The sequence below is a fragment of the Lepidochelys kempii genome, chromosome 11 (genome assembly GCF_965140265.1).
Source record: "Lepidochelys kempii isolate rLepKem1 chromosome 11, rLepKem1.hap2, whole genome shotgun sequence".
Classification (NCBI taxonomy): Eukaryota; Metazoa; Chordata; order Testudines; family Cheloniidae; genus Lepidochelys; species Lepidochelys kempii.
Window position 1 is genome coordinate 53,112,625 of NC_133266.1, and position 24,946 is coordinate 53,137,570.

At 38.7% G+C, this 24,946-nt stretch overlaps 1 protein-coding gene across 6 annotated transcripts in view; it reads left to right on the forward strand.

Annotated features, from left to right (window-relative positions):
- MYO1B (myosin IB) overlaps window positions 1-24,946 on the forward strand; it is a 177,913-nt gene that overhangs the window by 127,223 nt on the left and 25,744 nt on the right. For 4 of the 6 annotated variants that reach the window (XM_073306214.1, XM_073306213.1, XM_073306216.1 and 1 more), the window contains 10 exons: window positions 8,817-8,921; window positions 11,557-11,619; window positions 13,549-13,749; window positions 15,675-15,901; window positions 16,851-17,051; window positions 17,539-17,632; window positions 18,265-18,414; window positions 20,720-20,788; window positions 23,440-23,526; window positions 23,813-23,899. In XM_073306214.1, coding sequence (XP_073162315.1) covers window positions 8,817-8,921; window positions 11,557-11,619; window positions 13,549-13,749; window positions 15,675-15,901; window positions 16,851-17,051; window positions 17,539-17,632; window positions 18,265-18,414; window positions 20,720-20,788; window positions 23,440-23,526; window positions 23,813-23,899 — 1,284 coding nt within the window. The remainder of the gene's footprint in view (window positions 1-8,816; window positions 8,922-11,556; window positions 11,620-13,548; window positions 13,750-15,674; window positions 15,902-16,850; window positions 17,052-17,538; window positions 17,633-18,264; window positions 18,415-20,719; window positions 20,789-23,439; window positions 23,527-23,812; window positions 23,900-24,946) is intronic. The other 2 variants (XM_073306215.1, XM_073306219.1) reach the window with 1 other exon arrangement.

Below are 24,946 nucleotides of genomic sequence, written 5' to 3' on the forward strand. Positions count from 1 at the left end.
TCAGTGTGTTAAAAGTATAATTGCTTATTTTAAACTAATCTCAAACCAAATTAACTACCACTTGGGTTAGCATTAGTGCACCTTCTGTTGATTTGGATACCTTTTTAGACTGCCTTGTAAAAGTGCAGCATTAATCCACAAGATGTATTTTCTGTTGCATGTGTTTTCCTGTTTATCTTTAGTTAATGTACAAAATATAAATATGTGCTTTGTTACATTTATAAGATCAGCTATATGAGAAATAATGGCAGGAAGGTGGAGGAGGAGAGATATGTGTTAGAAACTACAGGAGGCATGGTACTTATTTTTTTAACTTTTGCCCAACCATTGACAAACCAATATATTCTGTGTGTTTACTGATGAAGGATGAAATCCTGACCCCCACTGAAGTCTATGACAAAACTTCCATTGACTTCAGCAGGGCACGGTTTCACCTGAAATGTTTAAATTGCCTATGAGGGCCTATGAGAGTATCAGACTAATTTGCTTGTAAAACGCTACCTGTTTAGATTCTAATTACAGTGCTTTTGGAATACCTTATCTGACAGTTCACTTCCATTGCTAAAATTTCCCTGGCTGATCATATTTTTCCTGTTAAAAAGTAATTTCTCTTATTCAGCATCACTGGGTTTAACTTTTCAAAATACAATGGAACTTTTGTGAAAATTTCTAATGATTTTTCTCCCAGCTCCCCCTAGCTTCCTTTCGAGAAGTTTGAATATAAAGCTAGCTGGGTTGCTTCTTGGGGCTTTGTTCAGTTGATCGTGTTTGCACTGTGACAAAAACTGACTTGCTAAAACAAAACAGAATGTAGCAACTTTTCATTATTCTTTAGGCAATGTCTATCCATTTTTATATACTCAGTGTTGGCAGAAAAAGGAACTAAAAACATTTAAAATTCTGAGTGACTCCTCCCATAGCCGTTCTTTCTGGGAATAAACCCCTATAGTCCTCTCTTGCAACCCATCATCTCTAGATTCTGCTCCTTACAGAAATGTCTGTGCAAATCCCTTCAATCTTAGCTCACAGAAGAAACCAGCTTGTGAAGTCAATGGAAAATATATGCCAGAGCAAAGACTTCGTTTCATGACAAGTCACAAATTCCAGGTTAAGGACCATTATAAAGCATGGAAAGTGTGGTGCTAATCTGATAACTGTGACTGGAGATGGAAGGAAATAGACAGGTATTTCCCCAAACACTAGACTGTGGTGTTGAAACCAGAATAAAATATTACCACCACATCATATTGTTCTCTTGGTTTCTCCAATTCAGTTCGAATAATTTACCAGGCTTTGCACAGGTGTTTTTAAAATCATGTGTCATCTGGACAGTATAATAGTGGTTGAATTAAAATCTGGACAAAACAATCAACTCCAGAAAACTGCAACCTGTTCACATGGTAAATGACCCATCATCAGGACCAAATGAATATGCATGCACTTCAAACATCATATGATGATAGCTGAAAATTGAGCACCGTTGAGAGAGATGTGTAAATTCCCTAGCAATTTTCCCTTGAAATATTCTATCCAAACAGACTGCATGGCAACACAGTATTACCTGAAATCATGTAAGAAACATGCTCCTTTATACTTTGCCAGAAAGCATTTCACATTCAGCAGTTCTTCGTACAAGTAAGAGAGTCTGTGGCAGAGTACAAACGCTTAATTGGATGCTCTCAGAGAACTCTTTGGTTTCCACCATGAATGGCAGCTGATATTATGCTACCCACAAACAATTTTTTACCATTGTGACACCTTGATAATGGTCCCATCCATCATCACATAAAAAAATTAAGTTGGATTCACTTCTGTAAATGTAAATAATATAATTACATAAGCCATCATCCTGGCTTTAAACGTAGATAACATCTGTGCTGAGATAATGCCATAAGAAATGTAAAAGAAGATAATGTCATGATTGGCAACACGTCTTTCTTTATTAGAGTTGTGTTTTCAATGAATGTTGTTTTTTTTTTTTAAGAGAAATGCTCAAATAAGAGGGTGAAGAATTATATTAAGGAAGGGTGGTTTTGTGTTTATAGCAGAGAAATAGGCTTCAGAAGATATGAGATCTATTCTCAGCTCCATCACAAGCTTTCTGACACCTTGCCTAAGTCTCATACCTTGTCTTTGTCTAAGTTTCTCCCTCTGTAAAATCGGAACAATAACACCTACCTCTTGGTGGTTGTAGTGGAATATGTTGGGCTCTTTAAGAGTAATTGCTGCTAGCCCAGATGATACAAGGGCGTACTCCTTCAAAGAAAAGCAAGCTGGAAAATGTGGTACCAGAGGAGTCACGTGATTGCCAGGACTATGTAAGATGAAGCATGCTACTTAGGGAGAGTCCAGACACAGACAATGCCTGCAAGAAATTATTTCCTCACCACCTTTTATTCCCTTCAGGCCTCTAGATAGGCTTCCTCCAAATCCTTCCTTCACCTGAGCGCTCCCTAAATGAACCCCAAAGGCTTTTTTCCTGTATAGTCCTGGCAATGGCATGAGCCCTCTGATACTACGCCTTCCAACAATCTCTCCTATGAACTACATCTCCCCACATGCTCTTCCATGAAGGCTTGAGTCCCAGTAACATCTAGGCTAATGGTGTCCACTTTTAAAGAGCTCAGCACACTTTGCTACAGTGGTATTGTGATTGTTATGAGATCTCAATAGAGATGCAGTTTTTTAAAATTTATTATGAGGTGGCTAGCTAATAGATGGAAGCATTGTATCAACAATTCATCTGAAAACACAACTTGTGTATATACTGTAAATATATAAATCTCAGTTCTAGATATAAATGTTTCATTTTTTATACATACACAAGTCTATTCTGATACCCATCAACAGAGAAAGGGTACTGAAAAATTGATTGCTGTGCTGGTGTATGTGTACTCAGTCAGTTGTGCAATCTACAGAGCAAAGCTCAATCAAGTATATAAGAGTAGAACTAAGTCTTAAATCTGTTGTTTATCATGTGCATCTGCTGGCTAGCTTTGTGAAAGTGGAACACACAACATGGTAAGCCCTACATAAAGAGTATTGCTTGTTCTTTGTTTTTTGGTTGGATTTCTAGATGTCAGAGAGGAGCTTTTAAAATACTTTTTATAAAATAACTGATTTACTGAATTTTAACTTTTTTTTGGTTAAGAAATAATTGAAGCTCATTATGTAATATTCATCACTGCTGTAAAACATGTTGATTGCGTGCTTTTCATGGGTTACATCATAATTTTAAAGATGAGCAAATTATAGAATACAGAGAAACTCTGAGTGTGCTAAAGGGCTTTCCCCTAAAGCAGTGATTAGTTCCATGATGTGCAAATGGACCAACACTATTTAGTAGGTCCTAGAATCTGTGATTCTAGGATTAATTTGCTAACCTGTGTTTGTGATGTGATTATATCTGAGTTTTCTTTGTGTAACACACACACGTTATGTTTGTTGGCGACACAGTTGATTCTTGCCCCTACCACTCACTACTTGGTTTTAGCCTGCATATGCCAAAAAATGCAGATGAGAGCAAGATGTGTTCAGTGGGCCTGAGTATCTTCCTTCGCTCCTGAACTCATTGGGTGTTTTGTCATTGACATTAATAGGAGCAGGGGCAGGCCCAGTTAACTGACTGTGGGAAATGTGAAATCCGTGTGATTTGGGCGTATGTTGTTGTTACTGCTTTAATTATACATTTTGGTGTAACTAATGAATGGGAATTATATTTTGGAAGTTTTGTGACTACGGATATCTGAAATATGTACATTTAAATGTCATGCTTCTAGGGTTCTTTGCCTAGAGAGATATTTTTACAGAAATATGTGCGCTTAAAATCTGCTTTCCATGAGCATTTTTTCCGTAAAGTTTGATCACGTGAATGTTCATGAAAGTGAACACAAAAGTGGGACCATAGCGAATTCATCTTGACATCCAAGTAAAAATTTGTGGACATGTTTTGTGGAATTTGTCAAACTCTTTTAGCAATACTGTGGTAGTGTAGTTTTTCCCCTCTCAAAGAAAAAGTCCAGGGTTTTTAAAAAATCAACAGTTGTATTGATAGATGTGTTATAAACACACAACAGTCTGTATAGAGCTTCTCTAGAGTGTGCACCACCAGAGTATATAAGCTTTTCCCAGGGAAACTTCAATCCCTAAAGGACTTCAGGGAATAAATACTGAACAACAAATACCTGTGGAAACTTCTCAGGGGTGAAAAAGTTAGATTGTTCTGACCTTAATTGCATGTAAACAACCATTTTCTGTGGCAGGAAGAAATGATCTCTCTTTCATCCCTTTCCCTCTTATTTGCATTCTTATGGCAACATTCCCACCTTCCTAGTATCTATATTATGTAGTTCCTCCTTTACAAATCAAGTCTCACTTGCACATCTGTTAAAATCTCCATCCTTCCAGCAGGACCTCACATCTGGATATAGGTTAAATCTTCAGGCCTACTGCTTGGTTCATCACGTCATTCCTTTCAGTGAACCAAGCATCTAGGCTTTCCTTTATGGTTTCCCTTCCCAGCTCTTTTTCCTCTGCAATTTTTGGCAGTAGCCTACACTGGTTGCCAGAGCTGCCCTGGATCCTCCACCTACCGTGAGGAGGGGGGTACGCTTTTTGATGTTTAAGTTGGGGCAGAGGAGCTGTGGTACAGATAAAAGGAATTACACATTTTTGGGAGTGTAAGAGACCAGAATTCAGTTACCTGCTACTTTAAAAAAAAAATTAACTAATATGTTAATTTTAAAGGAGCCAGTTCTGTTGCTTTGGATACAAGCTGGCACAATTCTGAACTTTTTTTTTTTTAAAGTTCAACTTTCCTATAAAGTAGTCTTGTTTGTGTACTATTGTGTTTTATGTATTAAAACAAACAAACAAAACCTTTTTGAAATTTAACAGTCTGGGGAGTGTGTGTGGGGAGAAGATCTTCTAAGGCACAAATGTGGGTTAGACATCCAACTCTCATTGACTTTCAATGGGAGTTAGGCAGCTAACTGTCTTGGTTCCTTTGAAAAATTTCTCTTGTAGTGTACCTCAAAAATAGACACACATGTTGCCTATGATGAGGGAAAATGTGATAGTATAAAATAATTTGATAGAAGAATATCCCCTCTCTTTATAATCTGTAGCAACTCCTTTAATTAAGAAAGTAGCCTGTATTGTCTTCAACAGGAGTACAAAGCTTGTCTTGTTTCGCCATTGCTTCTAGCTTAACCCCATCTTCATAGTGCTGGTAGAAATCATAGGTGCAGTTATTTTTACATCTACATTTTCATGGTGAGTTGCCATAATATACCTGAAATACTCCTGCAAATCCTGTCTAAACCTATCAATGTCTTTCCTGCTTTTACTAATCTGACAACCATTTTCAGTTTAGCCATTCCAAGGCATTTCTGCCTGAGGCCACTCCGTAAACTTTGCTTCAATTAACTCTTTTTGGTAAAAATCTCATTCTTTTGTGTCTTGTTTGTGGTATCTACTCAAGCCAATATCCTTTTAGGTCAATATCCTTTTAGCCAATATCCTGTAGTTGGTTTGTTTGGGTAGAATTTCAGACAACTGTGAAAAGAAATGTCTTTCCTCAAAGTATAACTTAGATTAACTTAAAAAAAACAAAACTTGATGTCTGTAGTTGCAGTTATCTTGTATTAATAGTCACTAGTGCTTGTGGAAGTTCAAGTACACTTTCTCTTGTATCCTTTATTGTAATTTAAATTTTAGCCATTGACTCGGTCATACGCGCAAATGTCAATAATAATAAGGATGTCCTGTTTAAATTGATTGCTAGAGTGGCAAAATCAAGTATCTTGATGGTTTTAAATAAAATTTAATTTTCTATTTTTGGTGATTTGCAAAGGAAAAAAATATGTAGATTTTTGGGTTTGCTTTTCTTTAACAGACAATCAATATGATGGATTTTAAAAAAAGTAAATCTGAAAAATGTTTCAATGTGTGAATAATAATAAACATTTTATATATGTAACATACACACACTTTTAGTCAGTAGAATTTAGTACTAATCACTTTTCCATATGGAGATGCGTATATTAAGGATTATGGAATACAGTTTGTGAACTAGAAGTCCTGTCTTTGTCCTTGTAAAAGGACAAAAATAATCCCTCAGGAAGAACATTCTTTTGGTGGTGCATAGGGTTACCTGACTTGGGGATATGGTCTGTATCTCATCACTGTTTTGGCCAAGGAGATATGTCAGTTTGACTCTGTTCTCCTCAAAGGCATCACTCTTGATATATTTAGTTTATCTACATATGTCAAACTTTTACCCATTCTTCCTTAAATGTGTTGTAGCTCCTTACCCTGTAACGAGATTTATCGATTAATGGTCATAGGGTCATATAGGTGACTGTCCAAGTCAAATGCTGCTCACTGACTAGAGAGAAGTTTAGCATGGGAGAACTCCTGTTTTAGGTCACGTTGCCAAGTAACTAAAATAACTATGCATGCATCTCTACGTAGGTAACATTTAACATTCATACTGCATTTTACATCTTCAGTGTGATGTACAAACATGAATCTATATCCAGCTATAGAAATGTAAACGAAAAGATGCCACTGTACTACTGTGTTTATATCTGTCAGCACTCATTCAGTGTAGCTTTGTATACTGTAGTGCTACAGAAATTGTATAAGGACTGATTGCAATTTATGTAATTTGTCTTTTTGAAACAGAATGCAGTAAGTATGACTTGTTTGCAGTGTAGTTTTTATGCATGCTACGTTTTTAAACTTCTCTTCTAGAGCTATGAAAAATTTCCAAACCCTGATCTGTAATTAAGCTTTGAAGGACGTCAGGATCTGAAGGGGCTGCAGAAAAAAATTGGGTATGTCTACACAGCAACTAGACACCCAGGGCTGGCCTGTGCCAGGCGACTTGGACTCACAGGGCTCAGCCTGTAGGGCTGTTTCATTGTTGTGTGAATTTCTGGGCTCGGGCTGGAGTCAGGGCTGGAGTCCAGGCTATCGGACCCTGTGAGGTGGGTGGGAAGGTCGTAGAGTTAGCCCAAACCGGGAAGTCTACACAGCAATAAAACAGCCCCCCAGCCTGAGCCCGGCAAGCTGGAGTTGGCTGGCATTGGCCAGCTACAGGTGTCTCGTTGCTATGTAGAGATAGCCTGAGAGATCAGCTTTGATTTTGCTTTAGCTTAAACCCAAGTTGATATAGGTAACTATGCTACGTCAGGTTTCAGAGTAACAGCCGTGTTAGTCTGTATTCGCAAAGAGAAAAGGAGGACTTGTGGCACCTTAGAGACTAACCAATTTATCTGTAAGGAGAGTGATCACTTTAGATAAGCTATTACCAGCAGGAGAGTGGGGTGGGGGGAGAGAAAACCTTTTGTCGTGATAAACACCCATTTTTTCATGATTTGTGTGTATAAAAACAAACATCTTCTGTATTTTCCACAGTATGCATCTGATGAAGTGAGCTGTAGCTCACGGAAGCTCATGCTCAAATAAATTGGTTAGTCTCTAAGGTGCCACAAGTACTCCTTTTCTTTATGCTACTTCAGCTTTTCCTAATCTGCTTGAGTGTGTTCTTAATCATGGTTTTAGTGTTTTAGCAGCTAGTTGATTAAACTGATGTTTAAAAAATTGCAGGTTTTTTTATTATCAAGAAATTTGTAAGTGTAACTTCAGCTTCATAGGTATTGTGCAGCAGATTTGTTGACAGGTGTAACTTCATGGTTTAGTTCGTTACGCAAATATCAGTCCTCCAAAATAACCAGAGACATAGCCATATTAGTAAAAAAGTAACATGTTGGAATGTCTTTAATTAAGAAGGAAAGAACAGTAGTAATAACTAAAACTACTTTTACATAATTGTAAGTAAAATCGCTCTAATAGATATGCATATTCAAGGTGTTAATGAGTTATGAACACTTAGTAAGGAGAAAATAGAGCCTAGAATGTGTCTTTTTGTTAATAAACACATTTTAAGCATGTATCAGAAAATGTGTAACTGGACATTGGTTGCCCTGATTTTAAGATAATTGGAATAAAGATATAAGCTAAAACCTTTTAGAGTGAAATCCTGGCCCCTTGGAATTCAGTGGCAGTTATACCAATGACTTCAATGGAGCTGCAATTTCATCCATAGTATTTAGGAACTTGTCCTAATGATAGCTTCGCAGAGTCTGAAATGTATTATTTTGGAAATGTACTGTGGTGATATCCAAAATATGACATTCTGTAGTTTGATATGTACCACAGTGCCTCTGAGTGGCCACACACCCTGCTAATCAGAATCCATAGGGAAATGTAATATTTCATTTACTATGGACCTTATAACAATACTGATAATACACTTGTTTACTTTTATATCTGCTCTCTCAAGCAATACTGTAAATGTAAAGGCATATCAGTTTTTTTAAAAAACCATAATGTTAGAGCCTGCAGAAACTTCCCTTTAGGTGCTCCCAATGTACCACATGCTAGGAGTGGGTTGTTCAGGGGGAAGTCTTCTCTACATGGTCTCTGCTCTGGCATCATGGGAAATGGCCACATCATATTATAATAGCCCCATATTATCACCCCACCCTGAGGAAATGATGAGGAAACACCATAAGTCAAACTTGCAGTCCCTCATAGTGGGGAAAATCACATGAGAAGATTTGATCCTAAATTTTGAAATTATAATCCATTTTTAACAATGTATACATGGAAATGCCACCTTTAAAACCAGAGAGTAAACCAGTAAAGCTGCTTGTAGACTCAAGGCCTTTGCCGTAACTTACTCCAACTGAATTCCAGAGCATGTTACATGCAACAAATGAACAGAAATGTGTTGATTTGTTTTACAGGACAACAGCTTTGAGCAGTTCATTATTAACTATTGTAATGAGAAGCTGCAGCAGATCTTCATTGAACTCACCCTAAAAGAAGAACAGGAGGAATACATACGAGAGGTAATGTTCAAATTCATTTGTTGGTATGATCACTTCTTACTCACTCACCAATACACACCTTTTCCGGGCACAGTACCCAGAGCTCTCTTTCTGAACCTGAGCCTGCCATGGAGAGTAGCACTGTTTGTTGCCATCTGCTATCATAGTTCCCAAGGTAACTGCACCTCTGATCCCCGCGATAGGTCTCAAACCTCTGTTACCTTTCTCAGGGCAGAGTCCCATGACACATTCCCTTCTAGACTGGGGATTTAGGCTATGGTTCATTGTGATCACCTTAGCAGATTTAATGGTAGTTCACTACCTGCAGCCCTGTCCTCTGAGAGATGACAGGGTTATACAGTGACCAACCACCCTTCATAAAGCAAAGTATTATTTATTCAGAGCAAAAGTGTTACAGAGAAAATATACCTTAAAAAACAATAAACAGCTTATATGCAGGCCTGGCTTACAAAGTGTCGTGCATCTTCCACGTGGAGACCCTGGTGCAGGTTCAGAGACCTTCATGTCGTCTCACAGGGCCTGTCCCTCTCGTCAGTCTCATGATAGCTCTGTAAAAGTGTGTGTGTGTGTATCTCTCTATGTTTGACACAGGACTCCTACATCCCCCAGTGTCAGGCTGGTCACTTGATACAGTTTTCAGTCTTTTGACTGGCCTCTTGAACCAGTCTATGCAATTTTCCCAGGAAACCCTTTAGCTCCTTCATAGAGCTAAAATACAAAAGAAAATGCACTTTTATTTCACAGTATAATCTTGTTGGCCGTAAAATACACTGAACTTTCAAATAGATGCATTCTTAGTGACAGATGAGTGATCGTTCCAAGGTCAGTAAGGTGGATGAAATGGGATGAAGTGTGGTGGAAGTAATTGCATATAGATTTCTATGAGGGTATGTCTAAATCAGTGGTTCTTTACCGGGGTCTGGGGACCCCTGGGGGGCCGCAAGCAGGTTTCAGAGGGTCCGTCAAAATAAAGCCGAGAACAGGGCCGGCATTAGATTTGCTGGATCTCAGGACAGAAAGCTGAAGCCCAGGTCCCGTCGCCTGGGGTTGAAGCTGAAGCCCAAGCAACTTAAGCTTCGTGGGGCCACAGGATATTGCTCTGCTTGCTGCCCCCTAGCGCTGGTCCTGCCTTTTTATCTGCTGGTTACACAGAGAAACGGTGGTTGTGGCACAGGTGGACGGTGGAGTTTTTATAGCATGTTGGGGGGGCCCTCGGAAAGAAAAATGTTGAGAACCCCATGTCTAAACAACAAAACCATCCCCCGAGAGTGAGTCTCAGAGCCTGCCAACTGATTTGGTCTTGCGCTGCGAGGCGAAAAATAGTCTCGACGACCAGGATTGGGTTGGAGCCTGGGCTCTGAGACCCTTCCCCCTTGCAAGGTTGCAGAGCCCGGGCTCCAACCCGAGCCCCAACAGCTACGCTGCTATTTTTAGCCCTGCAGTACAAGCCTTGTGATTCCGAGTCCGTTGACCTGGGCTCTGAGACTTGCTGCTGCGGGTCTTTGTTTGCTCTGTAGACATGCCCTTAGTTTTCTGCTGTGAGTTCTTACAATGAGCCATACATGCTATTTTAAGAATAAACTGTGAAGATGAGTCTTGGAGCCTAAATTACTATGGTTTGGTGGTGTACAGTGGTTGTGCCTAAAGTTACAAAGTTTTTATTGATTCTAGCAATATTCCGTACTACTATATGTATAGATCATAGGAAATATCTTTCAAAACTGTAGAAACTTGTGTGCTGTCTGTATTCAGATTGAATGGCACTATTGTGTTGTGTAAATGTTTTTGAAAATTGGGTAGACTTTCTTCCTGCCTTATAATCACGAAGGCAATGTGGAGCTTTGACAAACCCTTTTTTTTTTTTTTTTTTTGCATTGATTGGTCAAGCACTTTGAAAGATAATTACTGTAATTTACTTTATGAATTAAATTTCAACCTCTCTGAAAAAACTAAAATATTAGATGTTACTCTAGAATACAAATTAAGTATGGAATTGAAATGCTTGTATTTTTACTTTGTACATTTGGCTGTATCCCTCCAAGTCTGAAACTCTCTTGGTTTTTTCTGTCATTCATTGTCATCTGGTGTAGGACTATTATTCCATACTTGGAAGTTCTATTGTTGATTTTAACATGTTAATTTTTTTCAAATATCTGAATAACAGCCAGACTCAGTGGGTTTTTCAGATGATCTCATCTAAATTTAGCCTTTTTTTTTTTTTGTCCTGAATGAAAATTAAGAACAGAAAAATCTTGGTCTTAGATTTTTGTACTGAAATTATGACTTATTTCCTTATAAACATTGCAAGTCTACACAAAGCATTACTGACCCAAGGCCTTGCTGTATAAAATTTTGGCTTGTTTCCAATGGAGTGCATGGGAAATTGACACAGATTGAAGAAGGGAATGGAAAGCAAGTCTGGAAACCATTCAAGGGCATTCATTTTGGCCAAATAATATTAGTTGTAGATTGCATTTTTTTTAAATAAAATGTTAGGGTCCCAAAATCTACATATATAGGGCTGACTTTTAAAAGGGTATTTTAATAAATAGGAATGCAATAAAAACGTGCCAATAGAGAGAACTCCTGCAGTTATTTCTCTGTTCATATCATTATATGCTTTTTGTTTTTATAGGATATTGAATGGACTCACATTGAATATTTCAACAATGCCATAATTTGTGACCTAATAGAAAATGTAAGTTGCAATTACTACTTTCAAAGATTTTGCCTTTGTGAATTCTTCTTCTAAAATTTGAATTAAAATTTGAAAATTAAGATGCCTAAAATAGAAATGATATCGTAACTGCGTTGAATTAAAATTAGTTTGTAATGAGAGCTTTTTAGCATATTGATTTCAGAAACAAGTGACCCTCTGACTTTGTATTAAATTACAGTTCACTTATTTTATTATACTAAAGAGCTAGCATATTTCAGAAGTGTGGAATGGACAAAGATAGAGTTTATATGTAATTGCATTTTCTCTTATAGATGTGTGCAGCACTTATTAGTGAGATAACAAAAATACATTATCAGTTTATTTCACGTAATCAATGTTTTGATGCAGTGCTGCTTTTATTAAAAGACATCAGGAGCAGCTGCCAGTTGTGCTGTAAATAACTTTTTCTTTTGAATGGTAACCAGGCAACTCAGTTATTGAGTCATTGTATGCTTCTGATACAGCTTGTACTTGTACTTAATCACAGTAGTTCCTGTTGATTTAACACACATTATGTTTCACATCATGCTAGTTCCTTAACAACAATGCAAATTGAAACATTGTTTAACCAATAATACAAAATGCATGCTAGCTTTGCCCATAAATTGATTACTTTATCTCTTTTTGAGTGGAAGGCTATAGATTAGCCTCTTATATAAATGAAATAGGAGAATGACGTTTAGGTTGAAAGTTAAAAGTGCAAGTCAGAAGACTCAAATCTGAAGAATGCGCATTCAGAAATACAGAAAGCACATGTGTGCTGGGGAGAAGGGGTGAGGAAAATGGGAACTGGACAGATTTTGAGTTGTTGTGAAGAAGGGCCCATTTTCTAGGTCGCACACTTTAAATGTTGATTAACATACTGTGAATGGTTAGTGCATCATCTTCAAAAGTTCATAAGTGTGAATGTGGAGATTGTGTATTCTAGTCAAGTGAAATAAGTCACTATACTGGGAGTAGGGGGACTGGCTGGGGTTCAATTCCTAGGTCTGATGCTGACCTGTTATGTGACTTGGAACTCTATATTCCATCTGTAAAATCGGGAGATACCTTTCTTTATGAAGTGCTTTGAGCACTATATAGGAGTTTGTTAGTATTATCACGTTTCAGAGTAGCAGCCGTGTTAGTTTGTATTCGCAAAAAGAAAAGGAGTACTTGTGGCACCTCAGAGACTAACAAATTTATTGTCTCTAAGGTGCCACAAGTAATCCTTTTCTTTTTAGTATTATCAATTAATTAAAAAACACTTTCACATTGAGGTGTGTTCACAGTTGGCTTTTACAGGTCCTGCTCTACCAGAGTCAATGGAATTTTACTGCTCACACTGGGGGTGAATTTAGATGTAAGAGCTGAATTAGCTCGCAATGAAGAATTCAATCGTAAATTTGAACTTGTGAAAATGTCATTTTGAAAAAAAAAACATATGCAAAAATTAATTTTTTTCTTTGAGACAAAACCTGTTTTTTTCCCATATGCTCAGGTGTCTTGAAAATGGTTGAACAAGTTTTCTTCACAGTTTCAAAATAAAATTCAGGTTTAAGCTGATATCAAGCTTGCGAACTGTGTGTCCAAAAAGAAGAATTTTGAGAAAGTTACAAATGGCTAAAAAGAGGGGTTCAGAATGGAATGGCTTCTTGGCTCCTAATTAAAACTCAGCTGTAATGTGGAGGTTGGAAATTTGGAAAGCTAATTGCAAAGTTCTGACTTATTAATGGGTCTGAACAACAGCAGAAAATACACTAATATGGCTGATCTTTACTTCTGACTTCTGCATTTCTATGTATATTTTGATTAAGTAAAGTTCAATTTTGGTTACTGTTTGTATAAGTTAGCACAAAGTTATTTATCTCCATAAAAAGATAAAAACAATGCATTAAGGAAAGAAGGAAATTTGTTTTTAAACTACAGAATCAAACTGGAATTCTGGCTATGCTAGATGAAGAATGTCTGAGGCCAGGCACCGTTACCGATGACACCTTTTTAGAGAAACTGAACCAAATCTGTGCCACTCATCAGCACTTTGAGAGTAGGATGAGCAAGTGTTCACGTTTCCTGAATGATACATCGCTGCCTCACAGTTGCTTTAGAATTCAGCATTATGCTGGCAAGGTACTGTATTGAAATAACATCCCCATAGCTTGATCTGTGTTTTTTGCATGTGAGGCCAAACTGCATGGGCTCCAGGTTTGGGAAGCGAAACAATGCTATGTTCTTTTAAATAATAAATGAGGATACAATGAAGGAATGATGTGGAAGCTTGAAGTTGTCTCAGTCAAATGCAGAATATAAAGTAAAATTACTTCGATATTTTTTAATCTTCCTATTAATGAACTAGTGACAAGTTAATTATTTGACAGTGTATTTAATTTTTGAGGATTCATCCTGCACTCATTGAGGTCAATGGCAAAACTCGTGTTGACTTAATCACTGAAAGTGTATAGTTTGTGAAACCAAAGTTGTCCTGTTTGGAGATGCAAAGATGAACACACATTTGAAGGTGACATGTTGTCTTGAAAATAGGTTTGCTATCACTGAAATGGCTAATACTCTGAGAAAGTGGAGTTCATATAAATTTGAGGGTAGCCGAGTTTATTTTGAAGTCTTGTTTGTTTAGACAGATGGAAGATAAAGCGCTACAGAAGGCTTGGAAATGTATTTTGCTTTTTACTAAGATAAACAGCATGAATAAATACAGGCCTCACAGTTTGAAGTTCTTGATATTTTCTTTGCATATAACTTTCTTTTTAAAAATCATGATCATTACGTTAGCTAAGATAAGACAATCGGTGACAGACTAGGCCACTGATCTGAACCTGAAAAATCATTCCTTTCAGGGCATGAGTGAAGGTTTGGACAGGTTTAAAAAAAAATTCACCCATCATTGGTTAGAACAATGTATTTATCCTTTTTAACATTATTTTAACTTCTCACCAGTCTGTGTATCACAAACTTGACGTCACAGTTATGTCTCTTAGTCCGTAGCAGTAAAGTTGCTGGGAGCAGGGTTTCCCCGAACTGGCATAGTAGATAGCCTAATAACATTTATATTTTGTGTTTGATGGTTATATTTTGTATTGGATTGTAATCTGCCCTAGAATACTATTTAAGGCATTTTAATTTGTTTTTTAATTTGATTGGAGATAACTCTCGACACTCAGCATGGGATTAGGGCAGATGATTTGTCTGCACTAGCAGCCAATGAGTCCTCATTTGTTCTGACATTTACTAACTGGGCAGAAAGTTCAGTCGGTACATACTATTTTGGCATTGTTTTTCCATGCCCAGTTGAAGACAATTTTGATCACTAACGAAAGTTGGTGACTTTTTTTTGTCTCAAAATATAATTATTTAAGTTACTTTGTATGTTTTTCGGTAGTAATGCCTGCCAATATTTTCCGTATCAATTACATTCAGAAATGCATTTTGTAAAGGAAAATGAAATGTTTCCAGTCACTTGATCCACTGTAAAATATGGCAACAACATTAATATTTAGTTTTTATTAAATGTAATATAGACATAAAAATAAATGAAATCATGAAACTGAAGGCATCTGTATTATCGATGAGATCATATGCCAAGATATTAAAGACTAAAAAAGAAGGCAACCCAAAAACTGGAATATTCTCCTATGGAGAGATGGGTAAAGCTCTTCTGGAGGCTTTCTGTGTCTGCAAGTGCAGCTCAGATCTTCCTGTGCACGCATGTCATCAGGCTGTTTTCCATGTAAGAATTATTTTTAAAATGTCAGCCCCCTGGGGAGTATACAGCTAGCTAGTACATATCAACTGAGATTTAGGAATTTTATTGTGTAATTTTTAATATTATTTTGAACTGCTGTTTTACTTAAGTAAACTTAAATAAATGTGGTTGGTTGGTTGGCTATTTTGGAATGGTTTTTTTGGTATAGTGATTTAAAATAGTAGGAAATAATCACTGCATTTTTCCAAAGCGAGAAATTATTAATCTGGCTGGAGTGGGAGAGTTTGTTGGCGTGTTAGTTTCTTGATTCTTGAGATTCTTCTATGTTGTTTAGGTTATGTACCAGGTAGAAGGATTTGTTGACAAGAATAATGATCTACTCTACCGTGACCTCTCCCAGGCCATGTGGAAGGCCAACCACTCCCTCATTAAAGCATTATTCCCAGAAGGTAACCCTGCCAAGATTAATCTAAAGAGACCCCCAACAGCAGGTTCACAATTCAAGGCTTCTGTAGCTACTCTGATGAAGAACTTGCAGACAAAAAATCCAAACTATATTAGGTAAGTTATTCTTTGATAGCTTTTAAAAAATGATAATGGATATGTCTGCCTTTAACCAAATGTGATAGCAAAAAACCAGAGAATGGATGGCTCCAGAGAGTAGTTCAAGAGATAATGAAACCTCTCTCTTGTAGCTCATTGATGTAAATTCAGTCCAGGTGAGCAGTGACTTAAAATTGTTATTCTGTCCTGCTTGTTCAATCGTCTATATGAAATGAGTTGGTGGTTTTAGTGCACTTCCCCAAATCCTCCACTAGAGCTGGCATTAACAGGAGTCTGGGCATTCTTGGAGAGTTCATAGGATGAATTGGCCAAGAAATGCAACTGCTCCCTTACTCTTGTAGAATCAAGGGTGGGGCACGTTGGTAGGGACAGTGTGAGGAAGCTTGCATTGGTGCTGTCTATACCACATAATTGTTTGTGGATAAATAGGACTTCATTCTAACATCTCTTGCACAAGGAGGCCATTAAACAAAAGAGTGTAAATGGAAAAAAAACATCAGAGAAACTGAATAAAATTATGGTCCTAATTTAGCAAAGTGCATAAGCACATGCTTAGGTTTTAAGAACTCGAATAGTGCTATTGACTTCAGTGGGGCTATTTATGTGCTTAAAGTTAGTTAAATACTTAAGTGTTTTTCTGGATCATAGCCTGTCTGCATATCTCACTGGGTTGTAATTGTGTATGCATTGAATTTGGTACATCAGCAATTCACGTGTACATAGTTAATATTTTAGAATGGCAAGTTTTGTTTCATTGTAGGTTTTTAGGAAATGAAATTTGAAAATGGGGTGCTATTCATATTCAATGCACTTACGTAAATTAAACATGAACTAATATCTGATCGTGCCTGGCTTGTAAAATTTAAACTATTGTATTGTACATGTAAAGTTATTATGTTATAAACTAGTATTCCTACAAAATGCAGAATATTGTTTCAATTTCCAGATGCATCAAGCCCAATGACAAAAAAGCTGCACATATCTTCAATGAAGCGCTAGTGTGTCACCAGGTCCGGTACCTAGGTCTCCTAGAGAATGTCCGGGTTAGAAGGGCAGGCTATGCGTTCAGACAGCCTTATGAGCTTTGTCTAGAAAGGTACAAGATGCTTTGTAAGCAGACCTGGCCTCACTGGAGAGGACCTGCTAGGTAAGAAAAACATTGGTATTCTTATTCCTTCATAGCTCAGTGGAGGTCAGTCAAAGATTAACTTGTCTTGGAAATTAGAAAATATGTGGCTATTTATATCTCAAAATAACTCATTTACTGTCTTGTTACCACTGTAAAAATTCATTTCCAATACAATACAATACAATCTTGTCCAGTTTAATTCACTCCTTTTCTTCAACCAACATTAGGATTGGATTGCATCACTGGCACTGTTTAATGGTAATTGTTCCCTTTGTACACAAATTGCTCCATACCCTTCCAAATATGATTCTTGTGTCTAGAGCTTAATAAAAAAAAATGAATAAAAGAGTTACATTTCCGTTCTTCTCATATTAAACACTAAGGATTTAAAACATCCTTTAACATGCTGCCTATTAATTTGTGAGTGTGTAAACTCTAAGTAGTATGTATGTTTTGGTCTGAAGAGTTTTAAATATATCACAAGAAGCTCATTTTCTTCTCTTAGGGCTGGTGTAGAGGTACTGTTCAATGAATTGGAAATCCCTGAGGAAGAATATTCCTTTGGCCGATCAAAGATATTTATCCGCAACCCAAGAACGGTGTGTGAACAAATCTTTTCCACCATAGAATCAAAGACTGTGCTGTTTGCGGGGGAGGGCATGGGGTGTTGCAGACCTGGCATTAAATAAATAAAATTGAGCCAGGCTTCTGAGGGGTGCACTTTAAACTCTCTCTTTCCAAAGTTGCTGCTTCCTGATTATGATAGTGCCCACTTTTTTCAGACTGCTTTTTAAGCACTAATCAAAGAGCAGCTTGCATGGTGATTACCCATCAATAATGCTGAAGAATTTGCTGGATGACAAGTGCAGGTTTCGCCAAACACAATGCTCTGGTACTAGAATGATAAACATTGTATAGAAATTAAAGTGATTAATTGCAGGCTTATAAGAAGGCATTAAAAATAAACCTAAGTGAGGCTGAGAGGGAATTAAAAGCCTATGAAGGTAATTGTCAGCAACAGTCCAATATCTAATGTAGTCTTCATCCACTGAATAACCTCAGGATGTAAGGCATCAATACCGCATTTATGTGCCATGTACAGTAATCATGATCCAGCCAAAGATTTCTCAAGAGGTGAAGCATGGGATTCAGGGAATTGATCCCTTTTTGTTATCCTAATTACGCTTTTCTGTTTTTCTGTCTTTTATTTATTTTTATTTTTTTAACTCAGCTCTTCAAATTAGAAGACCTGAGAAAGCAACGTCTAGAGGACTTGGCCACACTCATTCAGAAGATTTACAGAGGTTGGAAATGTCGGACACGTTTCCTTTTAATGAAACGGAGCCAGATTGTGATTGCTTCCTGGTACAGGAGATATGCAGTAAGATGCAAATTTTATTAAACAGGGATTTCTTATTAGTACTTAATGATTCTTTTTCTTTGTTATCAGCCTTGGTGAAAGTGATGCAACTATTCAATTTTATGTCTGTATTTTGGCACCAAAAATATCCACCAAGTAAACTGAGTTAAATAGGCTCACGATGAAGTACATGATCTGTGTGAAAAGGATTGTCAAGGTATCCTGGTTAGTTCAACCGTTTGGAGACAGGATTTCCCAGCACTAATGGTGGGACCTCTCTATAGTTCAACAGACTCAAGCATTGGGCGAAACTTTGTAGCATGTACCAACGGGCAACCAATGCATACAAAAGTTTAGTAATGTGTATGTTTACTGTATGTGAAATTCTATCATTATAAGATGTTTTTTGTCTTTTGCCTTATTTGAAGCCTTTAAATTTGAGGCACAAGAATGCTTGGGAGGGTCCCAATGATTTATCTTATTAGGTACAACTCGTAAAGACCTGTGTTTAAATGGTTCTTACTAATATAGTTCTAAGACTGCTTCAAATTTTGTTGTAGACAGGATCTTCCACATCATTATGAATTGAACTTAAATGATGTATAGTTTTCAATCTTTTTTCCAGTTAGTAAGAGAAGTTTTTAATTTCCTTTTTTAAAGAAATATACATTATTAAGACTTATGAAAGGCCAAGAGAAGGTTTGATGAAATAGCATATCGTACTGAAAGAGAGCTCCCCTTAAATAAATGTTACGATATTGTTAAATTAGCGTATCTCAGATGATGTATGGTTTTTGATAATCTTCTACGTGGCCTTGAAATCCTTTAGTATTCAATTCAATTGAACATGGAGGTCAGTCAAAGATTAACTTGTCTTGGAAATTAGAAAATATGTGGCTATTTATATCTCAAAATAACTCATTTACTGTCTTGTTACCACTGTAAAAATTCATTTCCAATACAAACTTGTCCAGTTTAATTCACTCCTTTTCTTCAGCCAACATTAGGATTGGATTGCATTACAGCTATGTATCTACGTTACTGAGTATACCAGTGGAGCTTTAATGGTTTAAAAATAGAGTTGTCAAATACATAATTTGCAGGCCTGTTGATATAAGAAAATGAGAACAAATGAAAACCAACATTTGACCTGACCAAACCTGTATGAACATTAGGAAGAATATTTCCTAACCTGTAGAGCTCTATTGGTTTTCTGAAAACGTATAGCAGTTATTTTGTTAGAATGGGCAGTCATTTGGCTCCTTGAAGTGCCCAAAAAATTACCTGGGGGAAAATCCTGCCCCTCTTTTTTTAATATAAAGAGCACTCTTGCATCAGAACTAATGTGATTTGAGGCACAGAGAGGGTCAGGGTTTGGGAGGCTGAATAAGGGCGTGCATCCCCTGCCTGAGTAAAGCTCTGTGACAATTCCCTGTGCTTAAGGTCTGGCGAGGGGATCGGCTGTTTCACAGAACCAAACCCTCCCATCACAAAGTGTTGTCTGTGAGAGGGTTGTGGGGAGGAGGTTGAAGCTACAGTAGTGGCCATGGAATGGCTCCTTAGTTTTGCGGCATCTGAGGGAGGGCTTCTGACACCCATATCCACACCCACCCCTCAGCAGAGCTGACCAGCACAGTTTTTTCAGACTGGGTGCTGAGCTGAGTATTTGGCCCTTCATGTTGCATTGCCGAACCTTCAGCCTGTTGCTGATAGGATATTAAATTAACCAGCAGCTTACTAGAAAAATAAGGATGTTATTGACCTTAAGAGGAAAATGTTCTACAGTTCAGGAAATTGTCATGAGGGTGTACATCAAACTGACTTAGGTGGATAGCATTCCAGTCCGGCTTTCAACAAACTATCTTTTATAAGCTATTATCAGTACCGATACTATAAGAGGGCAGTGGGTGTGAAGAACAACAGAAGCCTTATGATTGTCAATGGCAAGCTCAGCTGACAAACTGGAGCAAAGCGTTTGTGACAATCTGAACTATTTTGTTGGTGGGAAAGACAACAAAACAGTGGCTGTTCATATTTAATTCACATAACTTTCCTCTGTTGGCCAGAAAGTTAGTCTTTCTTTGTGTATAAAGTGGCCTTGTCCATGTACTCTGCTGTCTGTGTGTTTGTTTCCTCTTGAGTTAGATGTGAAATCCACATCCTCATTTGTGTGTTCAGAAATTAATCCACTCTTCTCCATTACTTTTTTTGATTAAATTGCATATGAATATATTTGTTAGATGTTACCAAAGAATGTTTTGATGTAAAGCAGTTTTAAAACTATGACTTCCTCTGCTTAACTATATTTATTGATTTTTTAATACAGCAACAAAAGAAGTATCAGAGGATAAAGAGTTCGGCCATTGTAGTACAGTCTTACATCAGAGGATGGAAGGTGAGTTTGACATCACTGAGCAGCGACTGCCTTGGGTTCTGCTAGCCTAGGCTAATAAAATCTGAGGATGTTGGGCTCAGTTGAGGAGAGATGAGTGTAAGTAGCAGATTCACTCTCTGATTTAGAGACTTTCAAATCACAGACAAAACTGAACACAGTTTATGGGTTTGCCAGGTCCTGGGTCAGATTGTCCTGAATTCAGTCATCTGTGCCTCCTGGGGATGTGGGAATGCTCTTGATACAGTATACTTGGCCCTTAGAGAGAGAGTGTCTCATTACCCCACCCTATCTTCACCCCCAACTTGTTGTGGCATTGCCTCTCTTCAAAGAATCCTGTCCACTGCTCTTGAAGGAAGAATTGTGACCATGACAGAGACTACAAGGAGCAAGGTGGTAAAAAGAGAGAAAAATGAGATTTCCTTAGTGCTCAGACAGGGACTGGAGGATATCTAAAATCTTACACGTAAAACCTAGTTTCAGGAAAGGGGTGAGCCCACTTTTTATCTTGTGGGGAAAAAATCTTGGCATCTTAGTACTGTTATGTCCCTCACAAACTAAACTCTTTGTGTACTACAAGAGTAGTCCTAACATTTATGCTATTGCCTGTCCCAAAAGAATTGAGAACTTAAATTATTATTTGTGCAAACTCAGGTTAATAGTGGTTTGGCAACCGAGATATAACTTTGGTTCTTTATATTTACGTAGCTGGTCCATTCCATATGTGGTGTGTGTGCTTGCCACATGCACCTGTGCTGGAAGTTTTTCCCTTAGCAGTATCCGTAGGGGACTGGTTCTGGTGCCCTCTGGAGTGGCACCTGCATGGTGTGTTATAAGGGGAACCACTGGCTCCCGCTACCCTCAGTTCCTTCTTGCTGCCAGTGACGGTGCTGGAACTCTGCTGCTTCAGCTAGCGTTGTTTCGTTCTGTTCTTGCAAACTTTGAAAACCTGCAAAATAATTGTATATAGTTAGTAGTTTTTTAGTTAAACCCTTAGTAGTAGTTCTCTACTCTTCGTTAGTCCCAAACGGGACTCAGCTGGGGGATTGGGCATGCCCTGGTCCCCAGGCTTTAAGCCCTGCAATTGCTGTAAACGGCCTATGCCCGTCAGCAATCCACATACCAGCTGCTTAAGATCCTTAGGCGAGGGGCACATAAATCATAAGTGCCATACCTGCTAGTCCTTTAAACCTAGGATGAAGAAGGAGCACGATATCTGTCTAAGAGCGCTCCTGATAGAGTCGGCACTCACTCCGGCACCAGAGCAGTGGTCCGACTCTGCACCGAGCACCATGGCCTCCGTGTGCAGTGCTCCACACACAGTGGCACTGTCTGCAAGCTGGCACCGTTCTCCCTCCACGGCCCTGGTCATGAAGCCGAAGAAGAATGTGAAGGGATGATCTACCTCCCGCAAGGGAAAGGAGAAGGCTGGGGGCGAGCCACGACCCATGCTGGGCAGCTCAGCGCCCCCTTCCCGGGCCCCAGCTCAAGTCGAGCGGTGCGGCGCATCCTGTACTTCGCCTGGGACTCCAGATAGCGGTGCAGGCCCCAGCAAGCTTCAGGTGCCATTGACGCCCGAAGCCCTTCAAGCAGCTCAAGAGATCCTGACGCTGCCCACGTTGGCTCCAGCAATACCCCAGTCTCGAGGAAAACCTGATTTGGGACCTATGCTTTTTTCCCCGCCTCAGTGGCACTGTTCCGCATTGAGAGAGACGTTGTGCCATCGGTCGCCTGTGCGAAGCTGTCATGCCTCGGGACTAGAGAGGCAGGCTCAGTGGAGCCCTCTTTGGTCCCCGCACTGGGGGCACTGATCGAAGGATTCCAAGTGTTCCTCGCCGGTGGATTGGCACAGACACTCTGGGGCATGTGCCGCCCAGCAAGATATCCGGGACTGGCCCTCACCATCTCCTAGGGCCCAGTACCAATCAGGGAGCAGAGGCCATTGATCGCCCAGCCGTCGTCGCCCGTCTCCTAGGAGATTTCCCTTCTTAGGAGGTTCCTCCCAGCACCTGGCCTGTAGTGGCTCCCGGTCCTGTTTGACGTCCCGTGTCCGATACAGATCCGCTGAACGCCGTCAGGCTCTGAAACCCCAAACAAGACACCTGACTCGCTTGGACGGGTCGGCTTTGGGTCGCAGCAACCAGCACCAGTCGGACAGGAGCCATCCCTCCGCCCATTCCTGGTCACCCAGTACCAACCGCTCCACTTACAGTCCGGCACAGAGCGATGTTCCCTGACTGCGGGACAAGCCCCGGTACCTATGGTGATGACAGCATCGACGGCACTGAAACCGGTTCCATGGCCCCAAGCGCAGTGGCTGGCGCCATGATACCCATGGAACCCTTGGGTGTTCACCCAGCCTTCCCAGGCTGCCCAATCGGTGTCGGGAGCCTGGGAGAGGCCGGTGGCCTTGGTATCCCATCCCCCTGCAGTGCTCGAGGCTTTGGGGGGTAAGCACAAGACCCATCCTCTCAGATCTGCATGTTGTTCTGCGTGTGCATCTGCAAAATTTGAGGGTGTGTTGGGTTTTTTTGTTTTGTTTTGTTTTCCTCCCTCTCAGATTTGAACTAGAAAGGCACAGTAGGGTGTAAATCCTTTTGAAATTAAGTTTGGGTTAGAAATAAGACTATTTTTTTTCTTTTGATTGATCACAGGCTCGAAAACTTCTTCGAGAACTTAAGCATCAGAAGCGCTGTAAGGAAGCAGCCACAACCATTGCAGCTTATTGGCATGGTACCCAGGTAAGAAAATGCCAGAAAACATTCAGTGTTTCAAAGCCAGTGTGTGGAGCAAAAGTCCTCCAGAAAAGAGAGAGAGAAATGTTTTGAATGGCTTAAATTACTTAACTTCCATTTCTCTTCGCTGCAAACATTTTAACTGTTGCAATCTGGAAAGCCAGGACATGCTTTTATATTTACGGTTTTGTAGTGACTGGTTTCTTTCTTTCTCTCTCTCTCCCCATTGGGACCTGCAGTAACCTCTTCTGCCCTAAACTTTTTCTATAACCCATTTTCAAATACACCACAGGCGCGAAGGGAACTGAGACGACTGAAGGAGGAGGCTAGAAATAAACATGCTATTGCTGTTGTTTGGGCTTACTGGCTTGGATATAAGGTACTTCATGCACATGTTCCATGATTCCTTCATTACCCAACAACACCCAACTTTAATCAGTAGTAAATAGCGAGGATTAATAACTAATACAAGTGACCTAGTAGATACTAAAGCATGATCCTTGATTTTTCCCATTTCTATTTATGCCACACTTAATAAACCTGACAGCATCCTAAATGTTTGTCTTGTATATTAGAAAATTCTAAGCATGCCCAGCCAAATAGTACTGGTTGCTTACTAACAAGTCATTAGACTAGATTAAAAATGATTAGACTGCAGTAAGGTCAAGTTAGAAAATGCATTTGAACTAAATGTAAATGTTCCACACATGTGTTTTTCTGTTAAGTGCTTGCAGTGGTACACGTCTAGATTCCTTTTAATTGGATTGTATATTCTGTGACCTAAATTAAACAGGCTCCTTTTCAATTCAAAATAGTACATTTTAAAAGTGTAAACAACTTTTTATTTATAATTTGTACAAAATCTGAAATCAGTTTTGATTGTTTCTTTGGTTGTGTAGGAGAAGTCCAGTATTGCAAATTAAGTACAATATTATGACCCAAATTTTAGGAGAAAACGATGTTAGCATGCAGTTCTCAATTTATGGCCCTAGAAAAATCCCAGGAATTCCAGCATCAGCTGTTTGTTTTCAGAAGCGAAGTCCCACTAAAAGATTCTCGCTAATCGCAGGCTGCAGTTTTGGGTTATATGAACATTTGAAATGTTGTACTCTAGGGAATAATGTTGAAACAATTGTTTCAATTAACAAAAACTCTTTGACTTAGAATATTTTATTCAGTCAATTAAAATTTTAATATAGCCCAATTATTATTTGGATCCCGCTTTATATATGCTATCAAAACACCTTGCGAGTTAAATGAAGAAAGAAATATCTCTGATTCTAGTAGCATGCTAAAATACAGTAGAAGTACAATGCTGAACTTGATCTTAGCCATTTTATTTTGTCAAAGAAATAAATCTCTTCGAATGGAAAGGTAACCCTGGGAATCAACATATAAACATCTACAGAATTTAGCTTATAAGAGA